We start from the raw sequence: 18,361 nt of genomic DNA, 5'->3' as shown, positions 1-18,361 counted from the left end.
TTGAGGTAGAGAATACAATTTAAAAACGGTTGTAAGATTTAAACCGGCCTAAGTTATGGCTCCCTTCACTACTGCTAGGCCTTTGGCTAGGCCTTTATAGATGTTTTGAATGCATTCCGATTGGGGGCAGCCGTAGCCTGCTGGGTCTGGGGAGTTCCACCACAGTCAGATGCCGGATTGAGTGGCGATACAAATCCGTTCTTGCTTGTGGCACCAAGAGCCAATGCTGGTGGCTTCGTATGCAGTGGACTTAAGCCTACCAGGTGGGACTTTCAAGCCACCTGCTTCTACATGATTTCGAAAGTCATGCAGGCCCTGCTCGCTGCTCTTCTCTCTACACGACGGGCTTGAGGTCTAGTTTTGCTACCTCCGATGAAGCGCTTCTGTTGGCTGAATTAAAGCGACACATGGGTCCCAGACGCACGATTCGTATTCCAGAACCGTTCGGACCAAACCCTTATAGCACTGGATCTGATTGTTTGTGGTGTATACTTCAGGTTCCGGTAGATGAAGGCGCTTGTCCTTGTCCTTGCTGCAATGTACTGCACACGCTTCTCCAGTGGAGGTTGTTGGTGATTTGAAGACCGAGATACTTGGCGCTAGTGACGGATTCCATTATATGGATTGTAAAGCTGTGTAGAGTACAGCAGGAAAGTATCTGGGACCTTTTTCTGATTTCTGAGACAAGGTGACACTTATCGACGTTGATCGCTTTCTGTCAAGAGCGTTCCAGGGCTTTCAGCTAGAGGTCATCTTTCATGAGAGTACCGACGTGTGTGCTTCTGCTGAGTGAGAATAAATGTCCGCGAAGAGTCTGCCCCTGCACTCATAACGACTTTTTACGTAATGTCAATTATGTTCAATTAAAATTGGTTCCGAGGTATTGACTTGCATTATTATCATTCAAATTGCATTGATTTGCGGATGTAATGAGTTTCTTTACTATTTAAGTTATTTACGCCTAAAATATTCTAGTTTGCATTATTGTTAGAAACGCCCTAATGACTCGTCTCATGCTCCTTGTCTTGCGGATTCCTCATCATGATTCGCAAATAAATTTAAAATGATGGGGTTTCAATTTGTTATATGTGAAAATTACACTGGTTTGAATAATCTTCTTAGGTTCTTTAACAATAATTTATTTTTATGCATGAACGAAAACTGATGCAACACCTTAATCGAGAAGGTTCTCACAAGAATGTGGTCAAGTCATGACTGTCGTGTTCACATATTCGTCACACGGTAACATCCACGGACGATATCATTATTGCAACTTATCAGGTTCACAGGCATCACAGCTGCTTTTGGTATTCTCATGATAACCACTTGTTTAATGTATATTATATCCGCAAAATAATATTTTTCAATTATTTAATTTCTTATTCATAACTATAAAGTATTCCCCTTGTGCATATTATATATAGGTATTTGTTATTGTTTAGACATGGCTGGGACAGAAGAAGATAGTATGATCCAACTTCACATTAAAACTTCAAAAAATCGTGAAACCATTGAATTGATGGGAAATTCGACCATTGATGAGGTAAGGAGTTTAATGTTGGCAATTCGATGTATAATATATAGCTGTAACTTAGATACCTTGAGTTATCTACTTGAACATACAGTGACTCCTCATTGAAATTTGAAATGTTCTAGGTTAATGGTTCTAGGATAAAAATTATGTCTGATAATGTGAAAATGAATAAAAATAAACACCAAAAAAACAATTCTATTTTTGAAAGAGTTTTGTATACTAATTGTATATTAATTAAATGAATTTCTATGTTCAGGTCTATAGGTATTATGCAATTGTTAATGTACCTAATGTTTTGTTTCAGTTTCGCAAGATAGTGGCTGAGAAATTCAACACAAGTCCTGATAAAGCTTGCCTCATATTTGCTGGAAAAATTTTAAAGGATGGTGAGTTTTGAGATTCATCGTTAACCACAGATTTATTTTTAAATGTAAATGGTGTCAAAATTTATTAGGCCTAGGTACCTATTTCTCCACGTTTTTCACTTCTTGGTTGGGTGCTTCCATAGTGCTTCACTGCTTCTTTCTAGGTTTTGTATCCTAAGTTGAATCCTTAAGACTGGGTGCGTTGCATACCAGTTATGGAAGACCTGGAAAGTCATGGAATTTTAGTTTTCATTTTCCAGGCCTGGAATGTCATTGTATTTCATTTCAGGTCCTGGAACAAAAGGCGTTTTGATTTCCCTCAATAAGGTTGATGTTGGGTACCTAGGGTGCAGAAGTGGGTGAATATCCATTTCCAAAGATATTTGGCGACACATCTGCAGCAAAATTTACGCCTTCTGAAGATCTTGCCAACACCGGCAACACGTTTGGATTGAAATTATTGCATATGAGAAATAACATTGAAAATTTTGAAATTACTGGACCGCAAGCACACACGGTAAGGTTTCCTCTTTCCAGTATGCCAGAAGCCTAGAAGGATCAGGAAGCAGTGCAGCTTGTCTGGAAATCAGTTGCGTTGTGTGCAAGTGTTGCGGTGCGTGGATAGTAAGAGATATACTATTGAAGTTGCTTGCAACACTTTTTTTATTAAAAATTACCCAGTGCTGGATCTTGAAAATGGCTGGCAACCCTTTGGGCTAAAAAACCATATCTTGGCAATGCTGCTTGCAGTCTTGCACCCTCTGCACCCTGGTAATGGTTACATGGCCAGGACCACAATAAGAAAATAACTTGCAGACAAGAAAGCAAGTGCAAAGCAAGGCCTCACTTTCAAGACACGAGCGTGGGACTTCATGCAGGCCGTAGTCCAAAAGCTACTGGACCATAGCCCTATCAGGAATGGCCTTGGTAGGAACCTGAGATGGCTAGTGCCATCTCAACTGCCAAAAGTCTTCATCATAAAGAAGGACTATAAAGATGCCAAAAAGACACAGTTGAAGAACTCTCACTTTGCTTGTTGATGCCAAGAGATTCCCTAACACAGATATGGATGGTGTTGTGGGATGAGATGTGCAACTCACAACATTGCAATGAACTGAATGGACAGTTTCAAGCATTTTCAACTTCTGATCAACTTGACACTTTTTGGCATGCCATTCTGTCAAAGATCACCTACAAGATGCTCTATAAAGTAGTGCAGATGCTCATGCTCCTGTCTCATGGTCAAGCCATGGTTGAAAAGGGGTTTTTGTTCTACAAAGGAATCATGACACTCAACATGAATGAGCAAAAGGTGGTTGATCATGTTGCACATGTTGGTGGCCTGGACAAGATGACCATCACCAAGAAGATGCTGCTTTCAGCTGGCAGTGCCAAAATTCCCACAATACTTATTTGGCAGAAGAGAAGAAGCAGAATGCAAAGTCCCAGAAAACTCAGAAGAGTAAGGCTTTGTTGGATAAGCTAGATGAACTGAAGAAGAAGAAAAGTTGTATGAAGGAACACATCATGGTGTTAGAGCAATCAGCAGATGAATATGCCAAAGCAATGGAGAGAAAGGGAGATGTGAAAATTATTGCAAAGTTCAATGCCATGAGACGATCTTTGAAAACAAATTTAGAGACTCATGAACTGAACATTGAAGAATTTTAGTTTTTTTTTGGAAATTTTCATTTTTCAAAGAAGCCTAATGAGTAAAAGTTATTGAAAAAGAAGAAAATGCTACAAATTTCTTCATACTGTAGCTCCCAGTTTTCCCATTGCCAATTACCGTGCGCATTTTGAGGGTACCAGCGCACATCTTTAGACTTGTTCTTGTACAGTATTGCACAAATAATAAGCTAAAACTGAGATTGTTCTCATTTATTAATATAACATACCGTAAAATGGGGTAACTTTGACCACTTTTTTTCAAAATGATGCCATTTTTTTACTAGATAAGTTAAACTTAAATTGAAACATGCAAAATACAGGTCTATACTCTAGCTTTACTCACCATAAATTGCTGGCTCCTGCCTATCATAGTTTTGATGTAATTTAATAAAAGTGATGGTCTTTGTTACCCCAGCTCTTGGGGTTTCTGTGACCGGGTGGTAAAGTCAATTTTATTTTTTGGTAAAATAAGTCCAAATAACTCCAGGTTGTGGTGCATTGTAGTAGAACTCTCCTAGTTACATAAGCAAACGAAAAATTTTAGGAAAGTGTCATAGTTTGCAAATGGGGGGTGCCGCCCCATAATGAGGGAAATGTGACTCCCTAATGGCAGCCCTGATGGGGTAATATTGACTGGCTTGGAAATCAAGTTAAAATTACCATATATAAGACTCTGTAGAGTCTGAAACATAAAGAAAAAAACATTAATAGTTGTATCAAACATAAAATATGTTTCGTAGCCTCAGTATTAGGCCTTTGATGGCCATTGACAAAATTTTTCTATGTCGAATCATTTTTGAGTTTTGGGGGTTTTTGTTAAAAAAACGAAAAGTGGTCAAAGTTACCCCGCCGGTCAAAGTAACCCCATTTTACGGTAGTCATTTTATATTGTAGTCTGTAGGTATTGTTTATAGTTTGTAACAGCCACACCGGTATGCCAAAAGTTCCATAGTATTTGCAAGATTTAATGGGTCTCATTTGCAGCTTTGGAACAAGTGAAAACACATTGCAATTAATGCAAATATTGATCTATAAATGCCATTTTGAAAAAAATGTATAAGTATTGTTATAAAATAGTATAATTTTATAAAAGTTCAAAACGGCCTAATGCAGAAACTAAAGCACCAAAAGTATAAAGTTGGTTACCTTCAGCCGGTATTCTCTGTAGTTACAAAATAAGTTCAAAAACTGCTAAATTAGTGCAAATAATGGTCTGTAAATACAGATTTAATTAAAGAAACCTTTATACATATGCAGAGCTGGGCAGCGCTACTTGGAAATGTAGCGGCGCTACCGCTACCGCTACATGCTCTAAATGTAGTGGGCGCTACCGCTACACCCACTAGATTGTAACTGGCGCTACCGCTACAGTAAAATGTAGCGCGCTACATTAGCCGCTACAATGGCCAAAATTATTGGAAATCTCTAAATATTTATTGTTCTGCTATTGGGATTTACTCATTAACATTTAATGATAATAAAACATTTTCAAAACATATCAATGCAACTTTATTGCAATTACAGTTATTTTTATGTTTTACCTTCCCTACATGGATGTGAACTTTAATCTACCAATTTAAGAAATTATCCACATATACATATAAAAATCAGTCTTTTTTGTATATATATGTGAATTATTTTTGAGATTGGTAGATTGAAGTAGACATCCATGTAGGGAAGGTGAAACATAAAAATAACTGTGCAAAATAACTGTAAGCAAACTGAAAGATGAAAAAAAACCTGTAAGTGTTAACTGGTAACAACTTAACAAGTAACAACTAACATGTTGACACTAGTAACAGGCTGAGGTTGACAACATTACACCAAAATCTTTCGTACAGTTTTATTCTGTAATTTATATTGTGTATGTATCATGCCGGTTTTTAAATAATATTTAATACTATTAAGGGGACCCGCCCGGCTACCCTAAAAATCGAAAATTTTTGGAAAAAGGGGACCCGTTTTCTTAACTCATTTGTAGCTGCTGAAAAGGCGCGTCTAACGCAGTTTACGGCATGTCTGTGCATGCTATAATTTTTGCGTAAGACAATTTTAAAAATATATACATGAACATTTTTTAACAATATGTACAAAGATTTATTTGAATGAAATCTGTATATATAGATCATTACTCTCGTTAATTACAAAGTGTTTGCACTCGTTTGAAAGCTACAAATGAGACGCGTTCAACAAAGCTACTACCATAGATGTACATGCAATACTTTTTTGTGTAATGCAGTCTTGAACTTTTATAAAATGATCATTTTATATCATTATTTACAAATAAATGGTATTTATATATCATTATTTAGGTTAATTGCAAAGTGTTTGCACTCGTTTGAAAGCTACAAACAAGACGCGTTTAACAAAGCTACTACCATGGATGTTCACGCAATGATTTTTGCGTAATGCAGTTGTAAAGTTGTGTAAAATGAATATTTTACATATATATTTGTATATAAAAGGTCCCATTTATAGCCTATTATTCACGTTAAATTGAACATTAATAGGTCTAAAGACGCGTGCTGGTACCTTGAATGCAAATAATTGGCAATGGGAAAGCTTGGGCTACAATATCGAGACTTTTTGGGCATATTCTTCTGTTTTCAATGAATTTTACTTTATTTGGTTCCCCTGAACAATTTAAAAATCCAAAAAACGCCATCTTAAAAAAATTATAACTCCAACAGTTTTCAAGCTACGGCAATGAGAGACATATCATTCAATTTGTATAAACAATACCTAGCGACTCTAGAAGCCTTTTTTTAATATGTGCATGGTTTGACTTATATATGGGAGGGGGAGGAAGGTGGGGGGTAAAAATGTGAAAAAATGTCTGTAAACAAAAAAGTTTTGTTGGAGGGTGGCCGGTCCCCTTAAGTAAAATCTAAAGGCTTTATCTATAAATGTAGCGGTAGCGCTGTAGCGGCAAAACCTCGTATCGCTACTCAAATATGTAGCAGGCGGGTACCTCTACCGCTACATTGCCTTAAATGTAGAGCCGCTACCGCTACTGAAAATGTAGCGACCGCTAGTAGCGGAAGCTACATGTAGCGCGCTACTGCCCACCTCTGTACATATGGTTTTAAAATGTTTGTTTAACAAAGTTTAAAATGGCCTCATGAAATACCTATATATTTCAGGTATATTATTTCTGTTTCCTTTAGCGTTATAGTTCTCTCTACACGATGAGGTGGAAAATCACAGAAAGCATAATTTTTCAATTTTTAATGGAGATGCTCCCCTTAATTCATTAACCTGTTATTACGTAAAAATCAGAGGAGGATAATAGTTGACTAAGATATACCTAGCTCATGACCTCCATTTTATAATTCATTTTTAATAAACTACCAATTTTTCTTTAATCTTCCTCAATCAGCAGTTGATTAAAATAAAGTGGATACGGTATTATGAACAAATATTACTGTTCACACTCCTCAAAGTAAGGTGTTTAAGACTTAGGGTTTACAGTTTCAAATCAAAGTTTAAATTAAATTTAAATTTTGTTTTTGAATTCAATTGCATGTGAGTGTGTACCTTTATATTAGTACTTGTGTTCTGAAAAAATTTAAGGTACCATTAACCTCAGATCATTGCTAAGTTATACTAGATCTGAGTTCAAGGAGATTATTAGATACTGTCTCAACTTGCAATAATTTCTTCTAGGTGAAACATTGAGCACGCACAAACTGAGAGATGGCCTCACCGTGCATCTTGTTATCAAAGGAGATCAGCCCAGTGCATCAACGTCTGCAAGCAATGTTTCATCACAAACTCCAACTACCACCAGCACATCCACTACTGCATCCAACACAACATCATCACAGAACAATTTGGGGGGCTTAGGGGGCTTGGGTGGTGCAGGAGGGCTTGGTGGGTTGGGTGGGCTTGGAGGGTTGAGTGGTCTTGGAGGCATGGGTGGCCTAGGCAGTCTTGCTGGCCTGGGTGGTCTTGGTGGGGGATCTTTTGCTGAGTTGCAGCAACAGATGCAACGTGAGATGATGAACAATCCTGACATGATGAGGCAAATGCTTGACAATCCACTAGTTCGTGAGATGATGAATAATCCTGAATATATGCGTTCCATCATCACATCCAACCCACAGATGCAACAACTAATGGAGGTTAGTCATTTAAATCCTAATTTAAATATAGTGTCATTAGTTAGCAAAATTATATGAGCTTCTTTTCTCAAAGTACTTTTTTGTTAAATATCTAATGATTTCTTTTTAATCCTTCAAGATTATAATGTATCAGTTCAATTGGCATAATTTACTCATAGGGCATGAAAAAAATTCTGAAAAATTAAAAATTACCCTTGCTGCATGAGTTTTCTTGTTTCAGCAAAATCCAGAGATATCGCACATGCTCAACAATCCTGAGATGTTACGTCAAACCATGGAATTTGCTCGGAATCCTGCCATGCTCCAAGAAGTTATGCGCTCACATGACAGGGCCCTCAGTAATCTTGAGAGCATTCCTGGTTTGTCTTATAAATTCGTTTTTAAGCCATGCTAATATTTGTTAGCCAATCATTCTTGATGAATTATTGAGCAGATGTTATTTTTATGATGTTTGACTTATATTGGATTTGGTTTATGTCAAATATTTTGAAGCAGTTTTGTTTTTTTTAGTGGATATGATCATGTTAATATGTAATTACGTACTTACTATCTGAAAGAATCTATTACATGAGTAACATGACGTCCACTCACTAATTTCTTTAAGAAGCTCCTAAATACCACATCTTTCCCCTTGTTGTAAAGTATGTATTTCTTTCAAATTTATGACTTAAGAAAATCTATTTCATACTTTGAGTACGTATCATTTATGGATCGTCTGAGCACTCCTCTAAAATAGTTCAACTAAAAGTCATCTACCAATGAAACTTAAAAACTGTGTTTTGGAACAATTGAACCACGCTTACAAAACGGTCACCCAAATTTGGTGCCAATATGTCACAGGAATACTAAGTGCTGAATATTACCTTAACAAGAAACACTTGTCAATAAGTATTTCTATTTCCAGGAGGCTACAACGCCCTGCAGCGCATGTATCGCGACATACAGGAACCCATGCTTAATGCAGCACAGTCACAGTTTGGCAGCAACCCTTTCTCATCCCTCGTGAACAATACCAACTCTAACTCACAACCTGGTGTTGAAAACAGTGCACCCATGCCCAATCCCTGGGCACCTCGAAACACCTCTACCACCACAACCTCACCAGCAACTGCTACAACCACGGCCACAGCCACCACTACTTCAGGCACCACATCCACTACTACTTCGTCTAACATGACCACGGGAATTGGTATATATTTTTCAATGCTTCTTCCAAATAAATTTGAGAAAATTTATTGAATTTTGCATTAAATTCTTATATTCTTGCAGATTTGTTGTTGCAAAACTGCATAATAAGACCTGCCGCACAAACGATTCATTACCATCCAATTGCAGTTAGCAGCTTAACTTACCAGTTTCATGAAAATTTTATATTGATCTTTTAGTTGCTCAAAAATTGATGGTTCTTATCCACTACTGGAACGCAATAAAGTAATGAATACTACTTTATATATGAGTTTTCTTGCCTGCAATAAAATGATCCTTTATTTCCTGCTACCGTATTTGAGGTTAATGATATGATGCTGCATTCAAAAATTTTGCAGGTGGAGATCTTACGACCAACATGCTTGGTTCCCCTGGTATACAATCTTTGGTTCGTCAGATGATGGAAAATCCCCAGCTCATGAACTCTATGCTCAATGCTCCCTACACACAGTCCGTGTTCCAGGTGAGAACTCCATGTTCCCTACACCCAGTCCGTGTTCCAGGTGAGAACTCCATGCTCCCTACACCCAGTCCGTGTTCCAGGTGAAGAGACCAGTCAGACGGCAAGTTAAATGTTCATAGTTTTACAGTCTATTAATGACTGCAATCATCTTGCAGTCTATTAATGACGGAAATCTTTCATTTTTGATGTTCATGAAATGTTTGATAAGACTATTAATTCCGCGTTTTTTCTACTGGCTCGTCGTTGAACTTATATCTACATAGCAAATTCACAACCAGTCATCTCTTGATCTAACATTTTTTATGTGTTCATGTAATTGATTGTTTCAAATTGGTGAGCAGAGTTTGGGTAATAACCCTGAGCTGGCACGGCAAGTTATTGGCAGCAACCCACTGTTTGCTAGCAACCCTGCACTGCAGGAGCAAATGATTGCAATGCTGCCCAATTTTATGAACCAACTGCAGAACCCTGCCATGCAAAGCGTCTTGACAAACCCCCAGGTAAGTTGATAATCTACGAATGTCATTTCAGGGAATGAACTGAATTATCGGCTTAGATGTTGGCCTAAAACTCACTCCTGATCTCTAAGGCATTCGGAAAAGGCCTTTTTTGTGATAATGATTGAACTCCATCTTCATGCTTGTCATTCTATGCATAGATCTTCTTGTGACGTTCTCTTATTGAGACGATTAACACGTTGACTACGTATTGGTACATATGCGTACCACGAAATGTATTTCTCCAGGAGGTAGTGGTACATAATTCAGGTTGCCCAAAATCGGCCAAATCCGAGAACAAAAAAGGCCGATAATTCAATGTATACTAGTTTATTTGTAGGTTCTACTATAAAAATTCCATTTATTTTCTTTTTGCAGTAGGTATTTAAAATTTAATTAGGAAGTACCCCTATCATAAATTTTAACCGGCCAACACAATTGAGAAAAACTAAATCACGGAATTTGTCCGGAAAAAATGACCGTCTGGCAACCCTGCTTAAAAAAATACAAAAATTAAATAATAGTACAAGATGAAGCAATCGTAGTCAAAGTGTTAAGTTGTGTCATTTAGCTTGCATTTTCGATCATGAGATGAGCCTTGAGTATTGATCCGCATCAATATTTCAGGCCCTGCAGGCCATTGCTCAGATCCAGAGCGGCATGGAGACTCTGCGTGGCCAAGCTCCGGAACTTTTTAACTCGTGAGTTCTACCAAACTTGCAATATTTATATCTTAAAGCCCTTTTTCATAATCTCGCATTCTTATTTGATAAAATATATCTTAGTTTACTTCTTAATCAATTACTTAATTATTGTTGACTGAAAGGTGGAAGGCACTGGAATGTATTTGAAGTTCTAGTTGTGTATCATTCAAGTTGTTCTTCTGTGTGGGATGGGTACACAGCCGTGAATTTTTTTCCTCTGATACAAATTTTGTGTGTATAATCACGCTCTTAAATGCTAGGTTCCATGTTTACTTAAGGCCTTGATTCTCTTGATATGTTCTCTTGTTTGCTTTACTTCTCGCAAAATAATCTGCAATCTTGTTTGCTTTGCTTCCCTTAAAATAATCTGCAACATTACAACTACGTTAATAAATTAGACTATATTTTTCAATAACGTTAACTTTACGTGTGGTGTCGCCAGACTCGGCACGATGCCCCCCGCAGCCGCTAGCGCCGCCCCCACGCCAGCCGCGGCCCCGGCCGGCCTCGGGGGCGGCCTCGTCCCCGGCACCGATGCCTTCGCCAACCTCATGAGCACCATGGTCAGTCTAATTACTGTCAACTCCTTCAATGATTCCTACGGAATTTACGGTAATTTTAAGGATTTGTTTAGGTCTCTGTATCGCAGTGATTAGCACCGCTGTTTGCAAAGTGAAGGCGGCACAGGATGACAGGAGTTAGTCCAGAATTCGAGCGTCGGTAAGCTCAGTTCATTTCTTAGTGTCGCTGGTGAGCGGCGCTTTGTCCCCTTCAAATATGTCCGTGCTACCAGCATAGCTTTGGGTTGGTGTCTCTAAACTAACTCTGCGTACATGTTACCTGGGGGTAATCTTAAGGTCATGAACAGTACGGTCAGTATACTTCAGTTGACACTTCTCAATATTTCCGACAAAATTGTAAATTTATCTCTCGGACTTGTTATGATAGTTTTACAATATCCCGTTTCGTTCATGAGCTTTGTGGTTTATTTGATTTCTTCTTCCTAAAAATTTATTATTGACTTCAAGCACATTTTTTCCTGTCAATTCCATCCAATACGTAGAACACTACAATGAGAACACCCATTGCTTTAAATAACTAAGCATTAATGTGCTGTTGTACCATACCCTCGTAAATAAATATTTTTTTATCCGTTATGTATATAATTTAAAATGCTGCAAATTAATAAACGATTTTTCTGTTTTAATTTTTTTACCAAACCTGCTCAATAAAACAGCACGCCTAAATATTGTAATATACAAGATAAGTTTATTATGCCCTGTTTATTATGCCCTGCAGTCAGCCGCCCTTGGCAGCGCGGCACCCGCGTCTGCAGGGAGCGGGGCGTCATCCCCCGAGGCTCGCTACGCCCAGCAGCTCGAGCAGCTCGCCGCCATGGGCTTCATCAACAGGGAGGCTAACATACAAGGTCCGTTGAGTGTGAGATGCTAGATATGACCACTGCCGCAATGTCTCACGTTGGGGAATCTTTATTCTGGTCTTTCGGGTTGGTCGGCTCATTTTTAAATGCTGGGTTTTTGTAACCTTGATTAGTACCTATAGTGGATACGACGTTATTGAACTGCCCCTTTATATTAGTGGAGCTATGCTTCAAAGGCTCGCACAAACCACATAGGAATATGTTTGTGACATGATTAACTTCATAGATTCAGGCACGTCTCAGCTCTGCTAACTTGCAGATGTGTTTGCCACATAGGAAATGCCTTCCCCCATAGGTTTTCGCTTTTCGCAATGGTTCTTAGGTCTTCCAGTTTGTAGGTAAAATGTGAGACGGCTGCTCAGGGTCGTGCTGGTCAAAACGATGTTATTTACATTTTGGAGAAGTCTGCAATCTTCTATTGTGCAGGAAAATTTGTAAATTATATTGTTTATGCAGTGGTCCCGACTTTTTACATGGGTTATTTTTCATGATCAAATTCTTGATTTTCATGTTTTGTAGTAAATCAGGAGTTTTATTTGGTCAGTTACTGTTGTGCAGCTGATGTTATTTTGTACAATTGAATTGGGGACTTTTTCATATTTCCTATGACCGCTGTTCATCTGGCTTTGATAGTGAATTCTGGAGACGCATATTTTTGATGTGGATCCATTTGTTCGGATTTGACGTGCTCGAAAATTTTACTGCCAGATGTGGAACTGGGGTTAGCATTGTTGAGGTCGATGAGCCTCGCTGTTTGGTGACTTCGGCTCGTAATTGGTCTTTTAGAGCAAGGTTGATGTTAATTTTACCTTCATTTTTACAACACTTCTTTTTAACTTCAGTTCTTGTTGTTTGTGTGTCTGTCGGTGTGCTACAAATCTTATAATCGATATTTAACACACTTCTACCGGTCCAATCGATCTGATATTTAGCACACTTGCATAAAGTTGGAGACAATGCATGAATCAATTGACAGAATAAATAATTTGAACAATTTTTTATTTTTAATATTAAAAAAATTTGAAAAACTAATTTTGTCTGCTACATATCTTATAATTGCTGTTTTACACACTACTACCTACCTGTCCAATCGATCTGAAATTTTGCACACTTGCGTAAGTTGGAGACAATGCATGATTCAATTGACAGAATAAATAATTTTAAAATTTTAATTTTTTTTTATTTTAAAAATCAAATTTAAAATGACTTATTTTAATATATGATGATAAAATTAGAAATTTATTGAACATACGTATATATATAACATCGAGGACACTGATTTCTTTTGAAGTGTTGTCTTTGAAAAGTAATTTTTAAACGCATATTATCGAGTTTCAAAAGAGAATTATATAGCAACTCCAGTTCAATTTTCTTCTTGATTTTGCTGAATTTTGACATCAAATGACAATTCCGTGAGAAGTGTAGAAGTTGATATTATTCCTTGCTCAGTGTATGAGAGGAGTGGTTGATAAATCCTTTAGTACCTAGTATGCGGTAGTCAGATGTCCCCTCTGTGCCGGCCATTGAGTTTGCGAAGCGTCCGGAGTTTCCGGACTCTTCGTTTTTTCCCATGGAAAAATTTCTTCCCAACACGAGCAAGAAATTTTAATTGGCTTATTGAAAAAAATAATAATAAAAAGCATGTCCTGCTCTTCAATCAAACCTGCATATATTTAAATTATGCATGTCTGAAAAAATCTGTACAGAAGTGAAGAAGATGAGTTGTTCTAACGGAATACGTTGAAGATTTTGTTAATTCATGTATGACAACTTAGAGCCAGTTTTTTGTTTTGCTATGATTTTTTGAAGATCATATGTTCACGGTGCACTTCTTTAGGGGTCATATCAAGTAGCTATTTATTTTAATTTTGTATTGACGTATAATTTAAGTTCTCAGATTGACTTAGAGTCTTAGATATACCTATATATGATGTCATGGATGCCGGAATATAATTCATGCTGTATATTCACGACCATTTTCCTGTGCAGCCTTGACTGCCACGATGGGTGACGTGAACGCTGCTGTTGAGCGGCTGCTGTCAAGACTTGATCCTCAGATTTAAGAAATTCTTCTCCTGTTTATTCTCATCCCGTGTAAAGCAAAGACACTGGAAAAACTAATATAGACATGCGCTGTTCTCTGCCCTGGTCCTGCAAATCTAGCTACGTGTTTAAAACTTTGAAACATTATCAAGCGAAGCCAGCATAACCTTTCAACCTACACTATTTATAAGTTTTAGGTACTCGTGTCTTGTTCTTCATATTTGTTTATTTTTACCGTATTAATCTTGAAACGAATTTCATAAACGTGCCACGTTGGTCGCTGAGAAACAAATCACTGACGTTGATAATGAAAAAAAAAGTTTTACATGAACTCGCGAAACCAAAATCGCAAAATGGAAAATCTTTTGAAGGGTTAGATTTTCAATCATTTTGTCAATAAATGATTTTCAATCATTTGTGCTGGCTTACCTAACGTCTAAATATAGCTTTCGTATAAGCTAATCGTTGGTCCTCAGCACCGTAAGTTTTTCTTGAATTCTTGAATGCTGGAAAAAAAATTTTCAGCCCAACAGTAAAAATTCACCCCGGGATTCTAGCCTCTGTCGGCTGTGGATTTGATTTATCACTTCTTGCTAGAAGGCGAATTGTACTGTTCAAACCCACCCAATACACGGGTGCAGGGACATTATACATCCTGATTATTCTTGTTCATTAGTTTGTTAGAGTATTTAAACCTTGACTCGTGTTTTGGCGACTGTGTTTCAGTTTTGCTTTAAGAACATATTTACTGTCGCCTGCACATGATTATCCTTTGTACACCATCTGGCATTGTTGACGCTGTAGCATTCACTTTTCCTTTCTACAACAAGTTTTCTACTGCTTAATTTGTACTGTTATTTTTATTATATTTTTGGTAATGAGAGCCGCGCCTACGACTAGTTAGCTGCTCAATTTCTTGTGTACATAATCCTCGGGTGCGGCCTCGGTATTTCTATTAACACGTCATCAACTTCGCCTCCAACAAAAACTAATATAGAAAGAATCTGCTTATCGAATAGCTTACAGCTTATTCGTGGCTTTCGTGTCAAAATCTTTAATCCAGCGAGTTTTCTCGCCACAACATTGATTGGAACAACGGGATTTACAGCCGACTGCAAATACGGGTTAATGCTGTTAAAGAACTATCCCGACAAAATGATTTCTTTATACTCTGTGTTTAAGTATTGTCCGGTCAAGTTAGGAAACTTCCTTATATATACACAACTGTAGTAATTTAAGTTGGGTTCCAATACGACAGACCGCCATGCGTTGATAACTCAACTAACGCCGAAGAAGTGAGAAATTGTTTCACTTTCGAACTTTTAATCCTAAATTTTTTGATACGATGTCTTATCACCAATGCTGACCCCACCGGTTGTCCTGCAGGCAATTGGTGTGACCAAGCGATGAGCAGCATAAGACTGAAGGGCTCAACGAACTTGTAAAGGCCTCCACTTAATTATGATTGTGCTTGTATGAGTTGTCTATTTTTACTATTGCAAGTGTATTGTACTATTGCAAGATCCTCAACACTATTAGTGTCACTACTCAAACTTCACACTATTATCTGTATTAATTTTTGCATGCCATGGTATTATGGGTGTTTGCGTTCAGTTGGTTATACAGTGATTACTACGACGTATTTAATTCTTAAAGGGCTCAAGGACAGTGAAACTTTGCGTCGTTATATTATCATGAACAAAATCATTTATTGTTCTTAGCTACATTAAACTTGTTGTCAATCTATGCGAGGAATATTTGAAGAATTGTTCTTGATGGAACGAAACTTATTAATGGTCAACCTGTTGAGAAGAATTCAATCGTTTGCTAATAGTGATTATAAATTGATCGCTTTACAATACTGTCAAATTCTTCGAAAGAAAGCTAAACATATATATTTGATGGTACACATGCGTGTTTTGACCGTATAACTGCATTCTCCGTGTTATCGTGATGTTCTTCTGTGTACCAAACATGTGGCGCGGGATGTCTTCAGAATCCAGTCCGGGACCTCCATGGTAAAGCGATGCTACTGCGTCTTTCATTCCGCCGAAAGTGACTCGGATACATCAGCTAACTGCTGTCCTATGTTCTTGTTTATGCTCTTATGTTCGGTTTTGGTGTCGGGTGTGAGTGAACCTCTTGTTTAATTTTCTCCATTTTTCTTTAGGGCAATAATAGCGCCAACTTTCCTTGTGAGATGAAACTCCTGCGAAACGAGGATTCTTTGCTCTTGAGCCATTGACCCTCAAAGACTCGTGGACTTTGTTTATTTCATTGTTTGCTCCTTAAGTGTGTGGCTTTGAATTCGAGTCCGGCGCCAATTTCCTTTGTTTTGATTTGCTGTAACTATGTCTTCAGAAACTGCAATAATATAATGTGCGGCTTGAGTCAAAAGTCATCTGATTTCAACATACGAATGATTTGAACGACGTATTCCCTTTCAATATATTCTTGATTAGAAGTAAGATTTTTACATTTTATTTCCAATTTTGACACTGAAATTGGGACATTACTGTGTATACTTCTGTGTCTAACTTCTAACGTTTTACTTTTTTTGTCTTAATGAGATATGCGATCCATTTGAGCTTTCCACATTGAATGCATCGGTGCAAAGATAGTAATCTTCTCACTAAGCTGAAAGTGGCTCCATTATTATAGTATCTCTAAACTATTCGTTTTCTGAATTACTTCGTTCAGAGAATAAATCTCTAGAAATCTTTTTCACACGAATTTGTATTTGATGTTTGCTTCATTCGACGCCACAGGTGTTCCCTTGGACTGTTCCACTGTTGCGTCGAGAGTTCCTGATCACTGATGTAAGCGCTGTATTTGTAACATAATAATCTCATACCAACCCGTTATTTGTTTTGCCTCATCTTACCTAATCGCTATGAAGATTATCATGCCAACTCAGTATATTTGAAATTAATTAGCATTTCATTTCGGCGCTTCCATAAAGGGCTTACGTATACTATGGCACCCTAACTTGCAGTTGCTAATCGCATTTGAGTAAATAGTTTCTGTTCTACGAGCTGGACACTCGTCAGTCGTAGCTAGTTAGTTTGACTTTATCAAAATAACAATGCATGTATTTAGTCCAGATGGACGTTCACGTGAGTTTCTCTACAAAAGTTCATTGCGAGTGATACAGATCCCAACAGTTGATTTCGGCTTTGTTCCTTTTAGTTGGAATTTACCAATAATATTCGATTATAATTAATTGACAATGTCAATTAATTATACCTCATGGTTAACTTAGAATGGCTGACTCATCATCAGTGGATGAATGAGGTTGTCATCCACAAAGTTGCCTTATCAACTAGCCTTGAGCGGTACATTAAAAATTGCTATTCCTGCCTAGGCTGCAGGTATGTTCAGTTGAAGCTGACCAGTGAGCTTTCTGCGTTGGTTTCAAATGAGCAGGCTTTAGTGGAGTTGCTACGCAAAATTTATTTGGTACCGCGAATTTTTTCAATGAATTTGTGCCGCATTCTCTTCATCAGATCAATTGTTAGAAAATTATGTTCTGATGGTTACCATCAATCAACTAAAGACCTGTCCAATAAACGTTACTTCCTAACTCGTCTGCTTAGATATTGTAATCGTTCACCACCTTAATGTGAATGCGTAATTTACGAAAATACTTCGAAACTTATCTGGCTATCAGTCATTTTATACGAGTAATATCTATTGTATTGACGTTCGAAAATCTGATTTACTATTTGATAGTAGTAAACCAATTAAGAATAATTTTTGTACTGTAATGGCAATGAACACGTTCACAGGTCAGCGCATCTCGCACTGAGGCCGTCGCAATTATTTTGAGGATCGTAGTGTGAAGTTATAGATTTTTCCAAGTGATGGCAGAGGTTATTATAAGCTGGTACAAACCTACAGCACAGCAAATTAATCGTTACTAGTGAGTAGTGACAGAGAGGTTACTGTCTGAAAGTACAAACCAACAGCACAGCGAATTGATCGTTACTTTGGGACAGCTCAGGTTGTTGTCAGAAATTACAAATCTATTGCACAGAAAATTGATCGCTGCTATTGACAGCAGAGGTTATTATCAGTGGTAACAAACCTGTTGCACAGCAAATTGAGAAGCTGCTGCGCTTCCAATTGGTTTGTGGACACGCCGGCGTGAAGATCGTCAAGGCAGTTTAGTCGAGGCGAACTATAGGCATTCACGAAGTCTGTGAAGTACGTTTCATCTGTAGACTGTGATTCATTCTGAAATACAACTTCAGATTTGTTTGCAGACCGAATTTCTTTTGAAAACCGGTTCGCGTTCTGAAATCCATCCAAGG

At 37.7% G+C, this 18,361-nt stretch overlaps 1 protein-coding gene across 2 annotated transcripts; it reads left to right on the top strand.

The window, feature by feature from the left end:
- The first annotated feature begins 1,167 nt into the window (after window positions 1-1,167).
- LOC108680322 (ubiquilin-1) lies at window positions 1,168-16,980 on the top strand. Of its 2 annotated transcripts, none has more exons than XM_018169126.2 (12): window positions 1,168-1,281; window positions 1,443-1,543; window positions 1,839-1,920; window positions 7,237-7,694; window positions 7,915-8,053; window positions 8,599-8,883; window positions 9,239-9,363; window positions 9,705-9,863; window positions 10,488-10,561; window positions 11,007-11,127; window positions 11,864-11,993; window positions 13,995-16,980. In XM_018169126.2, the coding sequence occupies exons 1-12, from the start codon at window positions 1,212-1,214 to the stop codon at window positions 14,066-14,068; spliced, it is 1,818 nt and encodes a 605-aa protein (XP_018024615.1). In that variant the 5' UTR covers window positions 1,168-1,211; the 3' UTR covers window positions 14,069-16,980. The 2 variants fall into 2 exon arrangements, with proteins under 2 accessions (XP_018024615.1, XP_047735811.1); XM_047879855.1 differs by having other exon boundaries at window positions 1,258-1,307.
- The last annotated feature ends 1,381 nt before the right edge of the window (window positions 16,981-18,361 follow it).

This window comes from Hyalella azteca, unplaced genomic scaffold (genome assembly GCF_000764305.2).
Source record: "Hyalella azteca isolate HAZT.00-mixed unplaced genomic scaffold, Hazt_2.0.2 contig4003, whole genome shotgun sequence".
Taxonomy (NCBI): domain Eukaryota; kingdom Metazoa; phylum Arthropoda; class Malacostraca; order Amphipoda; family Hyalellidae; genus Hyalella; species Hyalella azteca.
This window is presented reverse-complemented; position numbering and strand designations above follow the sequence as displayed.

Bases quoted from the DNA above. Each gene is read 5' to 3' on its own strand.
- LOC108680322 (XM_018169126.2), top strand. From the start codon at position 1,212: ATGACTGTCGTGTTCACATATTCGTCACACGGTAACATCCACGGACGA. The intron at 1,282-1,442 runs GTTCACAGGCAT...GTTATTGTTTAG, and splicing joins TCATTATTGCAACTTATCAG to ACATGGCTGGGACAGAAGAA. The intron at 8,884-9,238 runs GTATATATTTTT...AAAATTTTGCAG, and splicing joins TAACATGACCACGGGAATTG to GTGGAGATCTTACGACCAAC.